This window comes from Haliotis rufescens, unplaced genomic scaffold (assembly GCF_023055435.1).
Source record: "Haliotis rufescens isolate VD_foot unplaced genomic scaffold, xgHalRufe1.0.p SCAF_4, whole genome shotgun sequence".
In the NCBI taxonomy this organism is placed as follows: Eukaryota; Metazoa; Mollusca; class Gastropoda; order Lepetellida; family Haliotidae; genus Haliotis; species Haliotis rufescens.
In genome coordinates this window covers 17655490-17676972 of record NW_025964112.1, presented here as the reverse complement: position 1 = coordinate 17676972, position 21483 = coordinate 17655490, and the positions used below count along the sequence as shown (strand labels likewise).

The following is a 21483-nucleotide window of genomic DNA, read 5'->3' as shown; positions in this document are numbered from 1 at the left end:
ACAGGATCGGGTGATCAGGCTCGCTGACTTGCTTGATGCATGTCATCGTATCTCAGTTGCGTAGATTGATGCTCATGATGTCAATCACTAGATTAACTGGTCCAGACATGATTATTTACATACCGCCGTCATGTAGCTGGAATGTTGCTGAGAGCGGCGTTAAACAACAAACAAACAAACAAACAGGCATGTTGCTGAGTGTCATTCCAGTGTGTGTTGCCTGGTCGATGTGTGTCATCTTACCCGCCTTTCTGGATGGCTGCCCAAGGGTCATGCGATGAAGGAACTTTGGGTTTTTTTCTGGATCGGACTCGACTCAAACTGATTCATGTTTTGTGTTACGCATCTTGTTGCTACAACATACACACTCGCATACTCGTCTCATCACCTGTCATTACTGGACGATTAGTTGTCTTAGTTTCCTGTACATCAAATTCATGTGTTTTGTTACGCAGCTTGTTGCTACAACCTACATGCAGTCCAGCTAGTCTCCTCCTTGCCATTCCTTAAAAATAACGGAGCAAAAGCAAAATAATTTTCTTTGCAGAGAAAAATCCAATTTCCAGTTGCTGTTCAACATGGTTATGTATAATTCCAATCTCAAAACGTCATCTTTGTGATCTGATAATATTGATATCGTTTCCTCTGTAAGAACTGAAAGTCGGAATATTTCGGACCGACTCTGTAGACAAGTGAATAGAGCGTCTGCCAGGAGAGCGGAAAGTCGTTGGTTTGATCCCCTGGACGCATCATACCAAAAGATGTTGGTAATTGTTGTTACCCTGGCGCTCGGCACTAATAAAGTAGTGGACGGCTCAGAGTCAGTATACTGTGTCGGACTGTAGTACCTATGTCAAATTGTGGCATGGTATCTCAGTGGGCTTGCACAATCACACGCACACACAGATCCCCATTAGAAGACATTTGCAAGCATGGGACACTGGCGACGTATTCTGCCATGAATCCCCACGGTAGGTGGGCCATGTGAGTTCGTTAGGATGATTTGCTGTACATCATTCTACACATTGTCAAGGAATGCATTGTCCTACAAAAATTGGAACAGACGATCGTTTCACTCAACGTAGAGTCTCAAAAATGAAAGCGTTGTCAATGACTGGTCAAAATGAAAGAATTCTGCAGTCCTTAATAGTAAGAATTCTGCAGTCCTTAATAGTAAGAATTCTGTGGTCATTAATAGTGAAGTGTCGATAGTGAACGTCTGTGATTTGATCCAAATTGGATGTTTGCATCCACATAAAGTTTAGTGTGTTTGTTGTTTAACACCACATCCAGCTATATTCCAGCTAAATGCCGGGAGGCTGTAAATATAATCTGTGTCAGACAAATCGGTGATTGAGAGCAACTTCCCACGCTAATTTGCAATCAACCAAGTCACAAAGTTTTACACATAGCATGGTTGTGTCACGCTGCAGTATGCCTTTGTTGGACGTCCGCTCATCATAAAATATCAAATCACAAAGAATCCAAACATTTTGTAAGTCACTTTATTCCACTAACAATCACCGGTCACATGAAAAGCATCAAACTGTGTGTGTAAAAAGATGACATAATAACATGTATCCTGTTAGTTTGATATAAAAATATTCTACAATTATTTCTATCATGAATTTATCAAGCCATACCCCTTGTTATATCCGAATTGTTACAGACATAATAATTAAGTACATTTGTTTACATAATAGGCACAAACTATCCTTATTGATGGAATCAATAATCTGAACCAAACCAGGCACTTGTCATATCCACAAGAAACAAGCACGGTTTACAGTAAACCTATAAGTCAACACAATAATTATTCATTCAAGTAACAGGTAGGAGGTACACCTCATTCATTCAAGAAACAGGTAGGAAGTACACCTCATTCATTCAAGAAACAGGTAGGAGGTACACCTCATTCATTCAAGAAACAGGTAGGAGGTACACTTCATTCATTCAAGAAACAGGTAGGAGGTACACCTCATTCATTCAAGAAACAGGTAGGAGGTACACCTCATTCATTCAAGAAACAGGTAGGAGGTACACCTCATTCATTCAAGAAACAGGTAGGAGGTACACTTCATTCATTCAAGAAACAGGTAGGAGGTACACTTCATTCATTCAAGAAACAGGTAGGAGGTACACTTCATTCATTCAAGAAACAGGTAGGAGGTACACTTCATTCATTCAAGAAACAGGTAGGAGGTACACTTCATTCATTCAAGAAACAGGTAGGAGGTACACCTCATTCATTCAAGAAACAGGTAGGAGGTACACTTCATTCATTCAAGAAACAGGTAGGAGGTACACCTCATTCATTCAAGAAACAGGTAGGAGGTACATCTCATTCATTCAAGAAACAGGTAGGAGGTACATCTCATTCATTCAAGAAACAGGTAGGAGGTACATCTCATTCATTCAAGAAACAGGTAGGAGGTACACCTCATTCAGTCAAGAAACAAGTAGGAAGTACACCTCATTCATTCAAGAAACAGGTAGAAGGTACACTTCATTCATTCAAGAAACAGGTAGGAGGTACATCTAATTCATTCAAGAAACAGGTAGGAGGTACACCTCATTCATTCAAGAAACAAGTAGAAGGTACACTTCATTCATTCAAGAAACAGGTAGGAGGTACACCTCATTCATTCAAGAAACAGGTAGGAGGTAGACCTCATTCATTCAAGAAACAGGTAGGAGGTACACCTCATTCATTCAAGAAACAGGTAGGAGGTACACCTCATTCATTCACGAAACAGGTAGGAGGTACACTTCATTCATTCAAGAAACAGGTAGGAGGTACACCTCATTCATTCAAGAAACAGGTAGGAGGTACACCTCATTCATTCAAGAAACAGGTAGGAGGTACACCTCATTCATTCAAGAAATGGGTAGGAGGTACATCTCATTCAGTCAAGAAACAGGTAGGAGGTACATCTCATTCATTCAAGAAACAAGTAGAAGGTACACCTCATTCATTCAAGAAACAAGTAGAAGGTACACTTCATTCATTCAAGAAACAGGTAGGAGGTACACCTCATTCATTCAAGAAACAAGTAGAAGGTACACTTCATTCATTCAAGAAACAGGTAGGAGGTACACCTCATTCATTCAAGAAGCAGGTAGGAGGTACACCTCATTCATTCAAGAAACAGGTAGGAGGTACACTTCATTCATTCAAGAAACAGGTAGGAGGTACACCTCATTCATTTAAGAAATGGGTAAGAGGTACACCTCATTCATTCAAGAAATGGGTAGGAGGTACACCTCATTCATTCAAGAAACAGGTAGGAGGTACACCTCATTCATTCAAGAAACAGGTAGGAGGTACACCTCATTCATTCAAGAAACAGGTAGGAGGTACACCTCATTCAGTCAAGAAATGGGTAAGAGGTACACCTCATTCATTCAAGAAATAGGTAGGAGGTACACCTCATTCATTCAAGAAACGGAAAGGAGATACACCTCATTCATTCAAGAAACCTTGTCGAACAGGCAAAGTCTGTTATTTTGAGAATGTTTACTGAACAAGCAAAACTTGAGGAAAGTTGTAAAGAGATATCTCAGTTGCCCAATTTTAAATTTTATTTCAAATTTCCAGTCGGCTTCGAGGCTTACCCATCCACATTGGTGTTACTCACTGCCATGACAAAATGGAAAACTTGCATTTTCAGCCGCGCCAGTGTCAAAGTAACTGTCTGACTGGCATTGTTTACCCCATCAATACACTAAATAGTAAACAGATGGAGAATCAACCTACACTATCTATGCCTGCAGAAAAAAATCTTGGCCACATAATTCTCAAAATTTAAAATATATTCCCACCACGAATACCGCCAACACCAACACCACCAACAACGACTGAATTCGCATTAGACTTGTTCTTTAATACAAACAGAAAACATTAGTGTTCACATTATGGATAAGTCTGCTTCATATGACATCGGAAATTTGAACATTATTTTTTTATTGGCAATTTAAACGACTGATGTGCACAATTCAAAGTGGCACCAACACCCCGGGAATCGAACAACAATGTGTAAAATGTGCATCCACTTCACTAAGACGAAAATACTTTAATTTCTTTCCAGAACGTGGGTTAACTAAACAGATTCATTTGATATGTTTGATTAAACAGCTACTGAGTTTTGTTTCAAATTTTAGAAGAAAAAATACGAAAGGTGTTCACTCTCTGAGGAACAAAAGATGTTTTTGTTTTCTTAAATATGGCTTTGCCTAATTGTTTATATCACAACTCTTCACATATATGTATTTTTTAATCAAACTAGACCATGCTCTTCACAATACATTCCACAACTACCTCTTCAAACTGCAAGTAGTAACGTTTTTTTCATGTTTTGTTTTTTACTCAATTTAGATTAAAATATAACACTGACGATCTCTTTGATAAATAATGATATTTACACTTGTCGGAAGGGTATACAAAGTACGTGATCTAGACTACCAGTTGTCGGACTTTCATTTTTGTGGCGACCTCGGTGGCTGAGTGGGTCAGATCACTGACTTTGTGTGCTGGCGACTGGTGCCTCACTCTGGCAGCATGGGTTCAAATCCCAGACGGGACTCAACCCCAAAAAGTATGAGAATCTGTACTTTACTAAGAAAGTGTTATCGCAAACATAACATTTATTACATTTGACCACTTTCTAAATGGCATTGTGTGTTCAAATATTGATATGTTGATCTATAAAATTGTTGCAGACACAATACACTGAAAGTCTTCAATCATGTGCAATACAAATCCCTTGAGATAATAAAAATATTCCACATACCATAATTTACATTATGAAGCCAAACAAATTGTTAAATAGTACATAATAAAACAAAAGCACAAATGACGCATTAAAGTACCAACAATACACTTTAGCTGTAAGTACACATTATGACCATAACAGAAAGATTTGGTGTTTCATGATTACCTACGTCGACGATTATGATGATGATGATGACATTGGTTCCAAATATGACTAGAAAATGGCTTTTGCTCTCAGACATTGGAAATCAACATTTTGAATAGTTTGGTGTAAGACCTATTCAGGGTAAATACATTTGATTAATTCATGGAAAGGGTTTGAAATGATAAACACTCTATTCATGTAAATATGTATATTGTTTAAAATAACATATTCTGTTGACATCTCTGAATAAATCACAACATTCAAGGAATTTCAAAAGAAGATGGGGCTGGGTGATGTTGTTTGGTTGGGCCAGTGAGTCAACTGTCAGTTGTCAATTTTTATTTCAACATGCAAAACTGCAGTCTACCTCATGCTCCATTGTGTCAAAATGAGCCCCAGGCAGTTTGAATTACCTCCCCCAGGCAGTTTGAATTACCTCCCCCAGACAGTGTTTCCAGACACCTTTGCATCTAAATTAGCCACGCAATGAAGGCATGTACGGTTGTACTTGAACACTTCTCATTAATATCAAAGCGTGATGTTATACCCTGATTATTTATTGTCAACTGTTCAAAAACAAAAATTAAAATAAAAACAAGTTCATGTTCATACTTCCTTATTCATAATTACCAAATCGAAGTCATATTTTTCTTGTTTTTAAGATAAAACCCGATAAACCATTGTACCTTATGTAAGAAACTACATCCTCACATTTCAACAAGGATCAGTGATTGTTAACAAAATGAGAGCCATCAAGTTTCATCTTTTGATTGCTGGGCAGTGGTGACACCTGTAGGTCCACTACACAATGCACACCTACAACCCTGAAGTTACATATGGTATGCTTCATACCACAGCTTGCCCGACCTTTTCAGTGATCTGAAAGTAGAAGAAGCATTCATAAAACCTACTGAACACTGTATTCAGTCTTAAGTTAAATCATACAGATCATATTTTTTGAGTGAGTGAATGGTATTTACAGTTCAGTTAGTAATATTTCAACTGTATTCATAGTGGCTTGTAAATAACTGGATGCAAACCAGCAGTTGATCATTGGGGCACAAAACAGACAGTAAGGCTAGAAAATAAATAGTCTTGGTTCTCAGGCACCGCCTGCATCATCATAAAGTTCGCCGCACGTTTCCTTTTTATTTTGATTTAGAAAAAAAAAATATCCTTAAATATTCCAAGTCCAACGGTAGTCAAATACTGTATTCCAGTATTTTACTCATCAAGGAATACATTTATGTTGGGAGGCCTTTTCCCAGGTTGATTGTACACAATTGTTTATTTGGTTACATACTACAGTAGTTTGAACAACCCCCCGCAAAAAAGGACCCACACTATATTTTCAAAAATCATTGCCTGAGAACCAATTCTTTTAATTTTTAAACCCTAAGACTATGTTAAAGTATTTGGATGTTTTCTCAACTGATGTAATATCAATTAACTATGGTTCGGGAGGAAAATTTCTAAGGGTAATTGTCCAGCTGCTTACCCTATGATGTCCGAAAATGCCTTGAAGAGCGGTTTAGATTCGTACTTGAGGCCATGTTTTTCACAGAGAGATTTACAAAGTGGTGCCACTTTGTGATAGTTGTGGCGAGGCATCGTCGGGAATAAACTGAAACACAAAGAATTCCATTGCAAGATGCCCTCTTCTTCTCGTGCCCAATGCCGACGAAGAACACAACTCACTTGAACCAATACAGTCTTGAGCATGTAAGAAGTCAACATGGTGGCACTTAATTGAGTCTGGACCAGACAATCCAGTGATTGACATCATGAGCATCTATCCACACAATTGGGATACAATGACATGCATCAACTAAGTCAGTGAGCCTGACCACCCAATCCCATCAGTCGCCTCTTACGACAAGCATAGTCGCTTTTTACGGCAAGCATGGGTTGCTGAAGACCTATTCTACCCCAGATCTTCACGGGTCTCAGCTGCAAGTAAAACAATCAGTTGATAACAGAAGCATATATCAGTCAGGGAGGTTTCTTTGAAATGTGGATTTTCAGTTCCGATTATACAACCCAGATTTTTATTTGATATCCAAAGTTACTGAAGCGCACATAAAATGACTTTAACTATCCTTTCTTCTGGTGTCACCACTCCATATGCCCTTGACCAATCCCCGGCATTCATTACCGTGAAGAGACTCGTTTAGCGGCTGAGTCTGATACATGAGGCGTTGTGAGTAGTGGTGGCCTTGAATATGTGGGATGTAAAACTGTATATATACTGTTATAAGGTTTGTTTTTTATTTTGGCAGTGGGGGTCCCTATTTTGTTGCACATGTCCAAAGTTGGGACAGACATGAAAGTGGACACATTAAAGTTTGTTTTTAGGGGTGTGCTTGCTTGCATTCTAAGTGAGTGTTGTTTTCTGACATACTCAGTAATATTATAGCGATTACTTTTCCGATTGCTTCACACACGATTTGGCCAAAATTAATTAAAACAATATTAAAAGGAATTTTGAATGAGATTAATTAAATAAGTTACAAACATAAGTCCAGATATACAATGAACACTTTTTATAACCAGACAGTGTAAGTACATGATTAATTTATGTACTTCAGTATGGATTTGTTGACATGGTATTTCCGGTGTTACGTGCTCACAGTAATGTCTATGCATTGGTGAAAAAAACCCATCAAAACTCATTATGGCGTGTATAATGCACATCCCCTTCTACACAGCTGTGTTTCGGGGGGGATTCACTAAACTCAAGAAAATATGGTAATCTGTTCTTGTTCAGAAAAACCTGTGGTTAATGGCATGTGCAATGATCAATGCAGTCATTTCAGTATTGCATTGTTACCATACAAGCATGAATGCATCTAACAAATAAGACTTACTGATGTTCTATCTGAAAATTAAGATGGCCGCTGAACCAGTCATTGAAAGCTGATTGGTCCACGTTGCATGTTGCCTGTAGTTGCATGGTAACCCAGTCGAGGCTGTGGTCCTTGTCCACCACCATAGGGATGTGGTTCATCTGGGTCGTCCACACAAACCAGTGGCTCTCAAAAAACCTTTACAAAAAAAACATAGTGAAGATCATTGATAAAATTGACAAATAATAAATGTCTGAACATGTTGAAATTGGCACTTGTTCTTTTAGCTGACAAGTGTACGTTTATAAAAGTACACAGTCAGACAAAATAAAATAATGGTCTTGGTTTTGGTTTTGTTTCCATTTTCAAAAATACTCAAAAACAATGCGATCCAATAAAGCATGCAGTTACTTCCCTTTACCCATGCACTGCTATACTGCTTTTCTGATCATCTCGTGTTTTGGTCGTGGCAGTAATAGAAGTTTGTATGCTTGTTCATGTTGGGAGGCTCTTTCCCAGGTTGATGGTACACAACTGTTTATTTTATTACATACTAGTTTGAACAAGCCACAAAAAAAACTTCCCCCCGCCCGAACTATATTTTCAAAAGTCATTGCCCGAGAACCAATTCTTTTATTAAAACCTTATTGCTAAAATACACACAGAGAGAAATGATTTTTCAAAGTTCAAGAAAAACTGTGAGTAGGACCCGAACTCAGATAAAATTTCCCAAAATGACTTCACTGTTAAATAGAGAATCTCACCCGAGTGTCTTTTGATATCAAATATATCAACATGAGTTGATAAAAGTAGAAAAATTCCGAGGCTTGCCGAGGATTTTTGCCACTTTTATCTACGAGTGTTGATATATTTGATATCAAAAGACACAAGGGTGAGATCTTATTTATCATCCAACATCATTCTTCCAACTTTTACAATTTGTAGACAGTAATTAGCAGTGACTTCAGCGTAAAAAGTACTGCTAACAGCTTCAGTAGCAGAGCCATTAGTGATGTCATTTGATTGTGATGTCATGGAAACAAATGACGTCACAATTGTCTGCAAAGCATTGTGATGTAATTTCATTGCAGCGATATCTACAGTGTAGATATCGCTTGAACTAATCCAAGCAATATCTCCTGTGGGAGCCAGTTTTGGATGATAAATACATTTACAAAAACTATCAGCCTGTCTGAAAGGACATGCTCAAGTTGAAACGTCTTACAACAGACTTTATCACAATGTTTAAGTCACACTACTGGATTTGATAATTGTAAGCTTCAAAGTCTAAAAGTGGGGCACTGGTGGCCCAGTCATCTAAGGCTGTGTTGAGTTATGTCTCTTGAGCTTGCAAGAAATCTGTGATTGTTGGTTTGAATCCTGGTTCACCACGATTATCTTTCTAGGTTTGTCAGCACCATACCCATGCTTGTGGGTTCCACCAAAATGGTAAACGTCTGAGACAGGCACCACTTAGGGCTTTCCTCCAACATTGAGCTGATATGCCATGATACAACTGGGAAACTGTTCAAAGTGGGGCTAAACCCAACTCACTCACTCACTCAAAAAGTGACAAAATGCTCTCTCACCTGAACTCTTTTCCATGACTTTCAGGCAGATTTTTAATCTTTCTCAAAATTTCACTTGTACAGGGCCTTCATCATGTTTCATCTTCCTGAGGCAAGGGAGTTAACTGACTGTAAAAGTCCAGCCTCCACCCTTCCCGAACTCGGCTGAAATTTCATGGTTCGATCATAGCACCACTAGCAGCAATTACGGGTTATGCCCCTTCTATGTCCCTTTCATTGACCAACGAGATTCCACATCTCATATCACTTGCATTTGATTCAAACAAAATGGCGGCGCCAGTCAAGACAATCTGATCGATAATCAAAATCCTTTTGTAATAAATTGGGTCTTACATCAAATCACTCGAGCACATTGATTAAAGACATGAAAAGATTTGGAAAACATCTGCGGTCGCCCATTTGAAGGTACACATGCTCTACAAATCCTGCAATCAACACGAACTGCCATGTTGTTTATTGTAATAGGCGCCCTCTAAAGCCTGTAAAAGGCGCCCAGTGACAGTAGAACTATAAAAATAGTTGACAAAGGTCTGATGTTTTACTGCGGTGCTTTGCGTTGTGTTCTCGTCTCCCTGGGCAGTATTCTTTTGGCTTTATGTTCTAGGGGGCTCCGGCCGGGTTACCAATTTTAATTATAGATAAACCACAAAGAGCGAAGTTGGATTTAAAATTTATTTAACAAAAAAAAAAAAAAACAGATGAAAAATCTTTCTCCACTTAACTTTAACCTATGTAATTTCCCCCCTTCACTACCTACATAAATGAATTCAACCTTCTTACTTAAACTTGTTCTTTTTTACCATCCCACTATCTTAACTCCCAAACATTGAACGTCTATAAACCCAACCTATTCAATCGTATCTCTATTTTCCCCCACCCATACCTCCTAATCTAATATCCCAACAAAAGCCCTATAATAAATAATAAACGGTCCTGATTCAGGGCGCGGGAGCCGACTGCATCTTACCAGATACTGGTGAGCGACGACTGACATTTCCCTACCCAGGGTAGGCTTATAAAGCCACCACGCGGACCATGTGACCAGGAAAACAGACACAACCAATGAACACGCTCCTTACATCTCGACTCTCCCAATCATGGCTTCCACCTAGCCGAGCATGCAAGAAGCGTGGTATCGTCACATCTTCCCAGCCACTACGCCCGCGTGGGCGTGAGCTTCTACAACAAGGGCTACAAAGATAGGTACTACGTCAGCCATTCAACTCCCTTCAACTAACCCACCAACTACGTTCTTTAATATATCTATTTACCCACAATAATCCCCGGTCGACCACATTTATGAACCGAATGTCTCGTTAGTCAAGCCAAAATATAACTCCACAATTCCAGCTTGCTTCGGCAAGGGTGGAAACTGGACTTTTATGGTCAGTTAACTCTCTTGCCTAGGGAAGATGTCATGTTTTTCATGCCTTGACCTTGAAAACATTTATTGAACTCACCTGACAAAGAAGAAAAGGGCAAATATCCCCCCCACACTAATAAAGGGGGAAAAGATGATGTGCCATCTGAGGAAGAACGTTCCCATCCAGAACAGCTCCTGTCAAACAAATAGGACCCCAGGAATCAAACAGGAATTTCCTAACTGAAAATAAGTCAGATTAACATGTAGGTGTATTTTTAAGACAAGCAGTAGTGAGATGGGTTTAAAGCTGCTTTGACTGGCAATTTTGATTATATCACAGCATGTCCTCTTTATATGGGATACCACCTCTGTGGTCTAGTGGTAGGGCATCTCCTAATTTGTAGAATACAACAGTATCTCACCGCCCACTTCCCTCTGGAGATGAGGAAATAGGGAATCTCAAAGTTGAAGTACAGAGGCAGCAGCAATGGTGGCATGACTGAAAACAGGAGAAAATTCGAGGAATTATTTATAAAACTGCACAGGGCTGTCACAGAATGTAGTTCAGTGACACAGGCAACAAGATTTCAGCTAAATCACAGCTACCAGAACACAGCTAAAACATTGCCTAAATAAATGACCCCTGTAGATATTGTAAAATTTTCTCACTGAGTTTTAAGAACCATAAACCCAATCTCATTAAAATCAGACCTTAGTTCTCGCTACCGCTAAACAAAGATCTGAGGACATCCCATTACAGGTCACATCAGACCGACCTTGCGCGAACTTTGACCGACCAATGGAATGACCAATCAGAAGGCAGCTTTCTCGTGCTTTACAGCCCTAATTTCAAATTGGCGATTACGCTTTGAAACATATTTTGCCAAATTCTCGATTACAAATTTGAAACCTGAACAAAAAACATTCTGAATTGGCTAATAGATTGTCTAGATTGTAAGGATTCAGTCGTTAAATCCATAACTAACGTTCGGAATACCCCATGTTAAAGTTTTCGAGGTTGCATGATTAGAAATCACATTCCGACTGTCACTTTCAAAATCTGGTAAGCGACGCTCTGATTGATTGGATGAAAGGTCGTTCTGACGTGACCCCTAATGGGATGTCTTCAGGTCTTTGTTTAGCGGTAGCGAGAACTAAGATCTGATTTTAATGAGATTGCCATAACCCTCACATATGAGGCAGCATGAGTGGGGCGGTTTGTAAATAATCAGTCTTTTACAGAATTCCCAACTTCAATATACTCTAAGAAGGCCTATTAGTGATGTACTCTCCAAGGACATAGGCATTGTCTAACATCCCTTTGATCCACTTTGCAAATACATTGGCTGGAGTTGGAAAGACACGAGCCTCAAGTAACTAGTTCACTTACTGAAATAGAAGTATTGATGCTGATGGTGATAAGGCATGGCTCCCTTCTTCTTCTTGCCCCACTGAAATAAACAGGGATGTCACCTGCTATAAAAACGACATGATATTGTTTGTTTGTTTGTTTGTTTTACGCCACACTTGGCCCCACTTGGCAATATGACGGAGCCCTATAAATGATCAAGTCTGGACCAGACAATCCAGTGAATAATATTGTGACGAGCAATGATCAATATCATCTGGGTACGACAACACACAATCAACCAAATTATCAAGCCTGACCACCCAATCCATTTGGTCTCCTCTCACCAAAAGCATAGGATGCTATTCTAACCTGGAATCCCAACTGGGAATGACATAATAAATAACAAACAATTTAAAGTGTTTTGTGGGTAGTAGAATAGTATGAATAGTATGCTTCTGGGGTCTGATTTCTACCCCCTTAAAATCTTGCAAGGAAAACTCAAGTCCCACATGACACAGATTCCTACATGTTACAGTATATTCTGTGATAATGAATAACACTCTTACCTCTACTGGCAATTTATCGCCAACCAAGAGAATATAATCTAATCGTATATCTGGATCTTTCCGCACCACATTCGGCTTGGCGTGATGCTGGAAGTGGCGGTAGTTCCACCAGTCAGCTGATGCACCCTGTGTCAAACAACAATAGCTATAGGTATTTCACTTACATACACTGATCCCTCGCCACAACGTTACCTTTGGGGCCCAAAAAACTTATGAGCGTTATAGACGATCAGCGGTTTAACCGAGTTCGAGTTGCGGGAGTTAGATGTTCAACACAATAGCACATGCTCTTCCCACCTAACACGATCTACGATGCACATTTCTGAGTTTGAAAAAAGATTAGAATAGTAGTTGTCTATGACTCTTAGTGTAAACAAAATATTTATCCTGTGTTTTGTACTTTTAAAAACACATATTGTATCCCTTCAGCGAATTCAGGTGAACGAACAGGTATAACAAACTTGGTCGATAAATATATGAAATTTAATATAAAACATTACTAGACATGAAGATTTACCTTTTAAATTGTATTTCCTGCTCTCCAAGGCATAGTTTTAAGGTAGACACAATTTTATGGATAACAACTTCTTTAATACTGTAAAAAAGCGACGTTTCGGTATAGATCCTTATACCGTTGTCAAGCAGGACTAAATGAGATCAAAGGATCTATACCGAAACGTCACTTTTTTACACTCATAGGAGTACAGCACCGGTCATTATGAGAACTGACTATTACATATTTTTTAAACCAATAAGTACCATACATTCTTGAAACACATTTACATCAAATACTGTACGGCAAAATGTCTCACATGATAAACATGATGGGAGAGATTTTTTAAGTTGTCCATGGTAATTACAAGTGTTAGCCATCACTGATCAATTGGCCGATCATTGAAAAGTGATTGTAAAGATGTGTTAGTAGATACTGAGGTAAATTCATAGATTGCTGTTGACTTTCACTGTCAGTTGAGTCGATACTACAACAGTTTGGATGGCATTTCTTCGTTTTGCTCCCTATGATGGGTTTTAGCGAGGAAATTCGGGAACAATCCTGCGGTAAAATACTGATTTTTCTCAATGTATGCTAAAATGCTAAGTTCAAAATTAAAGGGTCTAAATGATCAGCAAGAATGTTTCTGTATTTATTCGTGCTGGGGAATTTCCACGGGTTTTCCCGGGAATGTGGAAGTAGTCCAACATTGTTTACATCATTGTTTACAGTCTTGTGAAAAACATATGAACGTCAAATTGTGTCGTTCATAAACCTATCACCAGTTTTGCTGTCATATGACTGTCCCCTCGTCCAATGGAAAAGCTGTATATCATGTAAACTTCACATTAAAAAATGATATGTATTTGTAGGCCTGTTTGGTTTGAAAACATTCATCAGCACACCTGCACTGCCATCATTAAAAGACCTTGTGTTATACATCTGGATTTGGGTGCCAAACAAATACGAGATGTGAGAATTAGAGTGCATGATTATTGTCGTTTCTCAATGCAGGATTGGGATGAAATTCATTTACTGCTGACACAACATGAGTGAGTGAGTGAGTATGGTTTTACGCTGCTTTTAGCAATATTTCAGCTATATCACGCGGGGAACACCAGAAATTGGCTTCACACATTGTACCCATGTCAGGTCTGCGGCGTGAGGAGTGAACACTTTAACCACTAGGCTACCCGACCGCCCAGACACAACATGTAGTATTTCCCATTAATTAAGCGGAATGAGAGTATATAGTATTGTTTGCCTGCATATTTGATTCGATCGTTATTTGCAATCCATCCATATTTGACTGGTTTTCATCCATACAATACACTGATATGACATCTATCTGGAGCAACTGAGGATATCTGAATTTCAGACAAATAATTAGCAGATCCTGTTACAGCTAAGGTATGCAACTCTTCTGAGATAACTGAAGTGCCTTGCAAGAACCACTTTTTAGTAGTTCTTTTTAAATGTACTAAACAATTAGGAAGTAAAGAATGTTGTAGACTGGTTGGCCTTAAAGCATGGATTCTACCCCTGGGTCGGTAACATATCTATATTACTACTACTTCCAGACAATGAGCAAGTCTTGTTCAGGTAAACCAGTGGTGGATGGCATGAACATCACCGAGCTGCGGCAGGGTAGCCTATTCCAGGTCCTGAGATACCCATCCGGACAGGAACACTCAACCCTACAATGTTAACACACCTAGCTGTGTCACTTACTTTAAGAAAATTGATGATAAATACATGAAGGACGTGGTTCCACCTGGATGAGTTGAAAACAGACAAGTGGCCAAAATCATGTTGAGACCATCCTGCTTGGGCCTGTAAGAAACACAATCATTGTTTTTAAATAATCATCCATTTTAAAGTTTTTACAACAAAACTATCAGAAAAAGTTTGATATGCACGATTACTTCGTTTACTACTTTGCAAAATAATAGGTCCCCAGTATCCCATGCTTGTCTTTAGAAATGAGACCCGTGAACATGGGGGTGGTCAAGCTCCCTGACTTGGTTGATACATGTCATCGTATCCCAGTTGCAAAGACCAATGTTCACGATGTCACTCACAGGATTGTCTGGACCAGGCTCAATTATTTACAGAACATAGCTGGGTGTATACCAAAGAGTAGCGAGTGAGTATGGTTTTACGCCGCTTTTAGCAATATTCCAGCAATATCACGGCAGGGGACACCAGAAATGGGCTTCACACATTGTACCCATGTCTGGAATCGAGCCCGGGTCTTCGGCGTGACGAGCGAACGCTTTAACCACTGGGCTACCCGACCGCCCCTATACCAAAGAGTAAGTTATACCCCTTACCTGCGCAGTCGACAGGAGCAGGGTGGCTACAAGATACGGCACCCAGGACGTCCCGAACTGCCAGAAGATAAGCCAGGCCAAGGCTTCAAGGGCAATCACCTGACCCACCGTCCATGTGAAGAAGACGATGCTGGCCTTGAACAGACCCATGTCCTCCACCTTCTGACGCAAGTCCCGGAAGTCATGGATCAGCTCACTCTGACATAGGAACAGTTATGATTAAATTGGTTGTTTTTTTTAAATATTGTAAACATAAATTTGTATTTATTTATTTCTCCTTTCTTGTTCAGGTACAGCTGGAGTTGGGGGTTGGACGGGTAACTCGGGTACCCGGGTTGGGTGGGTACTGAGTAGGACCCAGGTACCCACAGGACTACCCGGATCCGTGGTTAGTCACTTGATATATTGTTTAATGACAAATACTCTATACAGTACAGCTCAGTGATTACACTGCAGGTTGCTAATGATTTCTGACCATGCACCCATTCTTTCTGACTTTTCATATGGTTGTAGAAAGATAGAACTTTAGTCAACTTCAGTGTATGCATGGCCAGATTGTTTAATACTTGTATCTAAATACGTTTTGCCAGGGCTATGGTAAACAACTTCCCAATCGGACATTTTGTACCTATCTTGAGACCTACAGTGGGTACCTGGGTAGTGTCGGGTAGTAGGGGGGTGGGTACCCGGGTAGTAAATTTGGACTTGTCCCAGCCTTAGTGTGTAGTGTATATGATGGATCATTTGAATTGAACCACTGTCCTCGGTACATCTATAAGATCTCATATTCACCCATTCCCCATCAGATAGAGCATCATCTAAAACATCTTCCCTTCTTTTCTTGGAAATGTAATCTGATACATTTTGCATTAATCAGAGTCTGGTAGAATTATTTAAGTATCAGACAAATCCAGAATAAAATCTAAATTTATAGAGCTGTTTTTTTTATTCCTACTGAACCTGTTGAGCAATGTCAGTAATGAAAAATAACTTCATAGTACCGTCTTAACTGTATTAAGTGCCCTGCTTCAATATGGTATTAATGGCAAATATGGTATGTCAATATTGGCATTATTGGACATTCTACCATGAATTTGGAATTTACTCGATTCTGATTGGTCAATCAGAGGCTATTAAATCACAATAAACCCCCTCTGATTGAAACAGATGGTTTGACGGCCGCATCACCGCGGAAGCTAATATTCATACAAAAGTACTATTTTCAGTCATTGTCGGTAGGCATATTTAAATAACTATATCTACAATTACAGGTTACAAAATGCCCAGATGCGGTTACTACAATAGTCAAAGGATGTGTGGCAATACATTTCGTGCAGAAAAACACGATAGAAATCAACAAAGGGAATGTATTTACGTTTTGGAGACAACAGAGAGCTTGGAATTTTGGCGCTTTTCTATACATGACTGTGACGTCATTTTTTGCGTCACAATCAGCGATATGACGTCATAATGGTGACGTGCGATGTAGAGCGAAAGCCTTGCAAAACTTGCTTTGTTTTCTTTCGGGATGCCCACCTCATGTTAGCTTACCAAGTTGACGTGCTTATATGCTTTCAATGCCTGTCATATGTTCGAGTGAAGTATTACGGTGTAAACAAACTGCTTGAGTATATACGGCACCATATTTTGTTCGGTGATTCCGTAATTCAGATCGATAACCCACTCAAAACACTGAACTCAACCCATGACGCTTCACTCAGTATATTTGCTAACACCAAAGAGTTCGCGTTTTATTTAGTCATGGTAGAATGGAGATAAACAATCTGTGTTTTCAATGTAGAGCTAGGTTACCTGTAGATTTAACCCCGCTAAATTTAACATTTGAAACCTCACACTGTGCGTTCGGTTCCAAATTCAATTAAGCGGGGTTAAATCTACAGGTAACCTAGCTCTACATTGAAAACACAGATTGTTTATCTCCTAAATGTTTACTTATATTCTTTCTCAGGGTCTTACCACTTTTCTTTCCTCTTCTCTCACTTTCCCAACCAGCAGAGGACGCAGGTACTTGCTCACTGTTTTTCTGTCATTATGGAATGCAACCCATGCGTCCTAATATAATAAAGAAAAAAATTATTTTGCTTAAAATATGTCAATTTTCAGGTTCTTTCCAATCTTGCTTGACACATGTTGTCTGACATAACATAAAATGAATTTTCAGACATTCAAGTAGAAAAACCTCTAAACAATTTTCAAGGCATTGCCTAGAGGTTTTATAAAGTGTAGTTTAAAAATGTACTGGAAGGTTCAAGTTGGCAGTAGCCTGCTTGATGACTAAGATTAATGCAGGAAATTAGTGCCATCTTTTAATACAATCTTGCAAAGATGTTAACTTATGGATTTATTTCCTTTATTTTTGACTGTATAGTAAACTACGGTTATACCGAACAAATGGTCGGGACTAAAAAATGAGTTTGTTATATCGGTCAGTTTGTTATAAGCATAGTTGACTGTAGTTACTTGTGCTGCAATCTCACTAAGGTCAATTTACCATTGTTTTACCTGTGGGGGGTCTTGGGTTAAAAAAGGTTCCCACGTCAGTTCAATCTGTTATAGATTCATAGACTTTAACACATATCAACAGATATTTCTCAAAAGATATAATTTCTATTATGTTTAGAGGGGGGAGGGCGATGTGTGTGAGTATGGTTTTACGTCGCTTTTAACAATATTCCAGCAATATCATGGCGGGAGACCCCAGAAATTAGCTTCACACATTGTACCCATGTGTGGAATCGAACCCGGGTCTTCGGTGTGACAAGCAAATGCTTTAACCACTAGGCTACCCCACCGGCCCTAGGTTGATTCAAAATGTGGTTAAAGGTTGTACTAGTCAGAGCTCCAGATAAGCTGCGTATCTGCGTGAAATACGCATCAGAAATGCAGAAATATGCAGTAAAATATAATCCAAGCGTATCAAATACGCAACGAACATTACAGATACGCTACAAAAATAAAATTTGTGCGTATCATCGAATTATTGTGAAGTAACCCTGCGTATTCGATTAGCAAATCAGCAACTTATTTTGAAATTATAAACGGGCATTCCGTCAACCTTGCCAAACTCCACGATGACAGTTACATCCTGATCATTTGCCATCACACTTTCGTGTGGGAGTAGTGTGGTATTTTTGAGTCCTATAAAGCTCTCGAACCCACACGACACCAGTTTGCAGGGACTAGATGAATAGTGTTTTTAAATATTTAACTTAAATACCCACATGTGTAAAAACTAGTGGGTAACAGAAATTTGAATACGCAGATAGAATTACTGATACCCAATGATTTTAAAATGCATGGGTAAAATACCCACAACACCAAAAGCTTATCTGGAGCTCTGACTAGTCCAGACTAATCTCTGCTTTACAGTGTTACGGTTAGCCCACTGAGATACCATGCAGAAGTTTTAACATGAATACCCCTGTCAGACACAGTATATGGACTGAGCCAACCAGTCTGTTTTATCCCCTTAATGCCGACCACCAGACAAGGTAACACCAAGTACCATTTTTCAGCGTCTATATGACACGGACATGTTTTTAAGATCATATATTTGAGATGGGGTTTGGTTGGGAAAATTCAAGGCTTTTTGCAGGAGTGAGTTTGGGCTTCTCTGATTTCAGCAATATTCCAACAAAATCACAGCAGGGGACGGCAGAAATGGGCTTCACACATTGTACCCATGTCGGGAATTGAACCTGGGTCTTCGGCGGAACGAGCGAACGCTTTAACCACAACAAGCCCCCCAAACGAACACATTTCATTTCCAAGTAAAAATTTAATTTCAAAGACACTTGAAACCTGTGCAAACTCTTACATTGAGACTAATATATCGTCATGTCAGTTGGTTCAAGATCACACCTTGCTGTTCTGTTCACCAAAAGGAAACAAACTTCCGTGTCTGTCCATAAATGATCCATGAAAGTGCCAAAACTTCATACATACTACGGTAGTAAATATGGAAACGGTATCACTTCACCACAAGGTAATGTGTCTGGATATACTGCTCCAGAAATGAAATATCCCACAAATTGACAGGCTAAACACAACACCTTCCACAGGTTTGATATAGACTACAAAGGGCTATACTTTATACTGTGTAATCAAACTGAGATCCAGGTGGCTTATTTATCCAAGATCAGTTTGTGTTTTGAATGCAAATACTCCACTTTGCCTCTGAGGTAAATATGCGTTCGGATTTATTTTAATTAAATGTACGACAGTCGGTAAGTTTGTCTTTACAAGGAAGTAATTGGACAGACCTCTTGTGACCTGAATATTTATGGCAACAGGAATGAACACAGTGAAATAGATTGATCATGTTGATTCAACCATTGTGGTAATATACCATGTATACAACTATTTAAATGTTTAATTTTTTAATTGTCTTGTTGCTCTAACTGGAAAGCTGAATACATGTGATCAGATCTACCACAGTTAATGAAATGATATAAAAAAATATATAAATATGAAAATATAAATCTTGCCTCAGTTCAATAACCTTTTTCTCAAGTAAGAGACTTCATTAAGACTTTTGATGACTGGACCATTACACAAAATCTCTCATTTTTTTAGATGAAGTGGAGATTTGGAATTAAGACACCATGACTGTAGATATCTAGTGAGAAGTAGAAATCTAACCATCATTCACTGGTTTATTTTTCTTTGAAATAAAATTATTTTTACCTGTATCAAATAAAGACAGAGTATTATTTTCTTCAATGAAACATTTATATAGATCTACATACATGATAATATAATATCATACACTGGAGACAAAATGGGGGCCACAAAGGGTGGTCACATAAAGACATATTGATTCAATATGAAGAATCTTTAGTTAATGCTGAATAACAAGGAAAGGAAAAAAGAAGAAACAACAAGCTGCGTAATGTTCTTATACTCTTAAATTTATAATACTATATAAACATATACAAATGAGTCACGCCCATCCCTCAAGAGCCTCATACCGGCTTAGCAGCTGTATATTTATATTTTGTGTTTACCGGCAAGGTTTATGAACGTAACACAAAACACACACATCATCTCACCGTGGCATCCTCCCCTGCATGGTTGTTGATGAGTTTTTCACCACCCGGGTGCATTTTACCCCACGAAGTTACATCGTAAACTAAATCGTCAATCACAATCCACCGATCTTCGCGAGAAGCATGTTTGCGAATGTCATCCAAAGAATAATATGGCAACACTTTCTCTTTCCTCGTCTCTTCGCGGCACATGTTGCATACGAGAAGCTGACAGTCTCTTGGTGTGAAACTGGGAATAAATAAATCCAACCGAACGGAAACTTAATTCATATTGAACATGTCTTTCGATCGCACCGGTTGAAAATAAAAATCGCGCTATGTATGACCTTCACCTACGCATGACCTCAAGTGACCCTCAGATCATCCTCATCAGCCAATAAGATGGAAGCATTTCTGTGTGGGTCCAGTTCGGTTTCATTGTCAATTACCTCAAATCTCGCCATACTATATACATAGAGGGTTCAACACTAGGATAGGGTACATATTCTATTCTCTTTTTGTGTAAACGTATGTTAATGTATCAGTCTTCTAGTTAGCATGTTAATATCAGCTTACTGAAAATGTAAGGATATAACGATCGAGTAACTTATTAATTATTTAATTAATACCCACTCACGTAGGTTTAACAAAAGACGCGAGAAAGCGGATTTAGGCCTAGCTAAGTCATAAAACATATGTTTACTACTATATATCTGGTATTGTCCGTGTTGACAGATGTTATATATAATATTTGTTTTCCATAATCATCCTAATATGAAAACTTTTTTATTACTGACGCGTGCATGGATAACTGGAATATTTGCCAGCTAGGCGCCATTCTAATCTATATTTGTAATATATCAATGATTCATTTTATTATATCAATAACTGCATTATAGATATCCCCAAATCATTTTCTTACTTTATAATATTAATAATATATATTATTGTATATATGACGCATTTATTTTATCACTA

General features: G+C 38.8%; 1 protein-coding gene and 1 long non-coding RNA gene across 2 annotated transcripts; both read right to left on the bottom strand.

Moving 5' to 3' along the window:
• Positions 1-1487: 1487 nt before the first annotated feature.
• On the bottom strand, positions 1488-4532 carry LOC125372417. The gene is made up of 2 exons (XR_007218125.1): positions 1879-4532; positions 1488-1845 (listed from the first exon to the last, which is right to left on the bottom strand). It is a non-coding gene; the product is annotated as an uncharacterized LOC125372417 (long non-coding RNA).
• A 397-nt stretch (positions 4533-4929) lies between these two features.
• LOC124149233 (acyl-CoA (8-3)-desaturase-like) lies at positions 4930-20853 on the bottom strand. The gene is made up of 11 exons (XM_046520689.2): positions 20530-20853; positions 17435-17530; positions 15458-15655; positions 14856-14957; positions 12632-12757; positions 12105-12165; positions 11137-11213; positions 10812-10909; positions 7784-7960; positions 6415-6540; positions 4930-5795 (listed from the first exon to the last, which is right to left on the bottom strand). The coding sequence occupies exons 1-11, from the start codon at positions 20716-20718 to the stop codon at positions 5747-5749; spliced, it is 1299 nt and encodes a 432-aa protein (XP_046376645.1). The 5' UTR covers positions 20719-20853; the 3' UTR covers positions 4930-5746.
• Between the last annotated feature and the right edge of the window lie 630 nt (positions 20854-21483).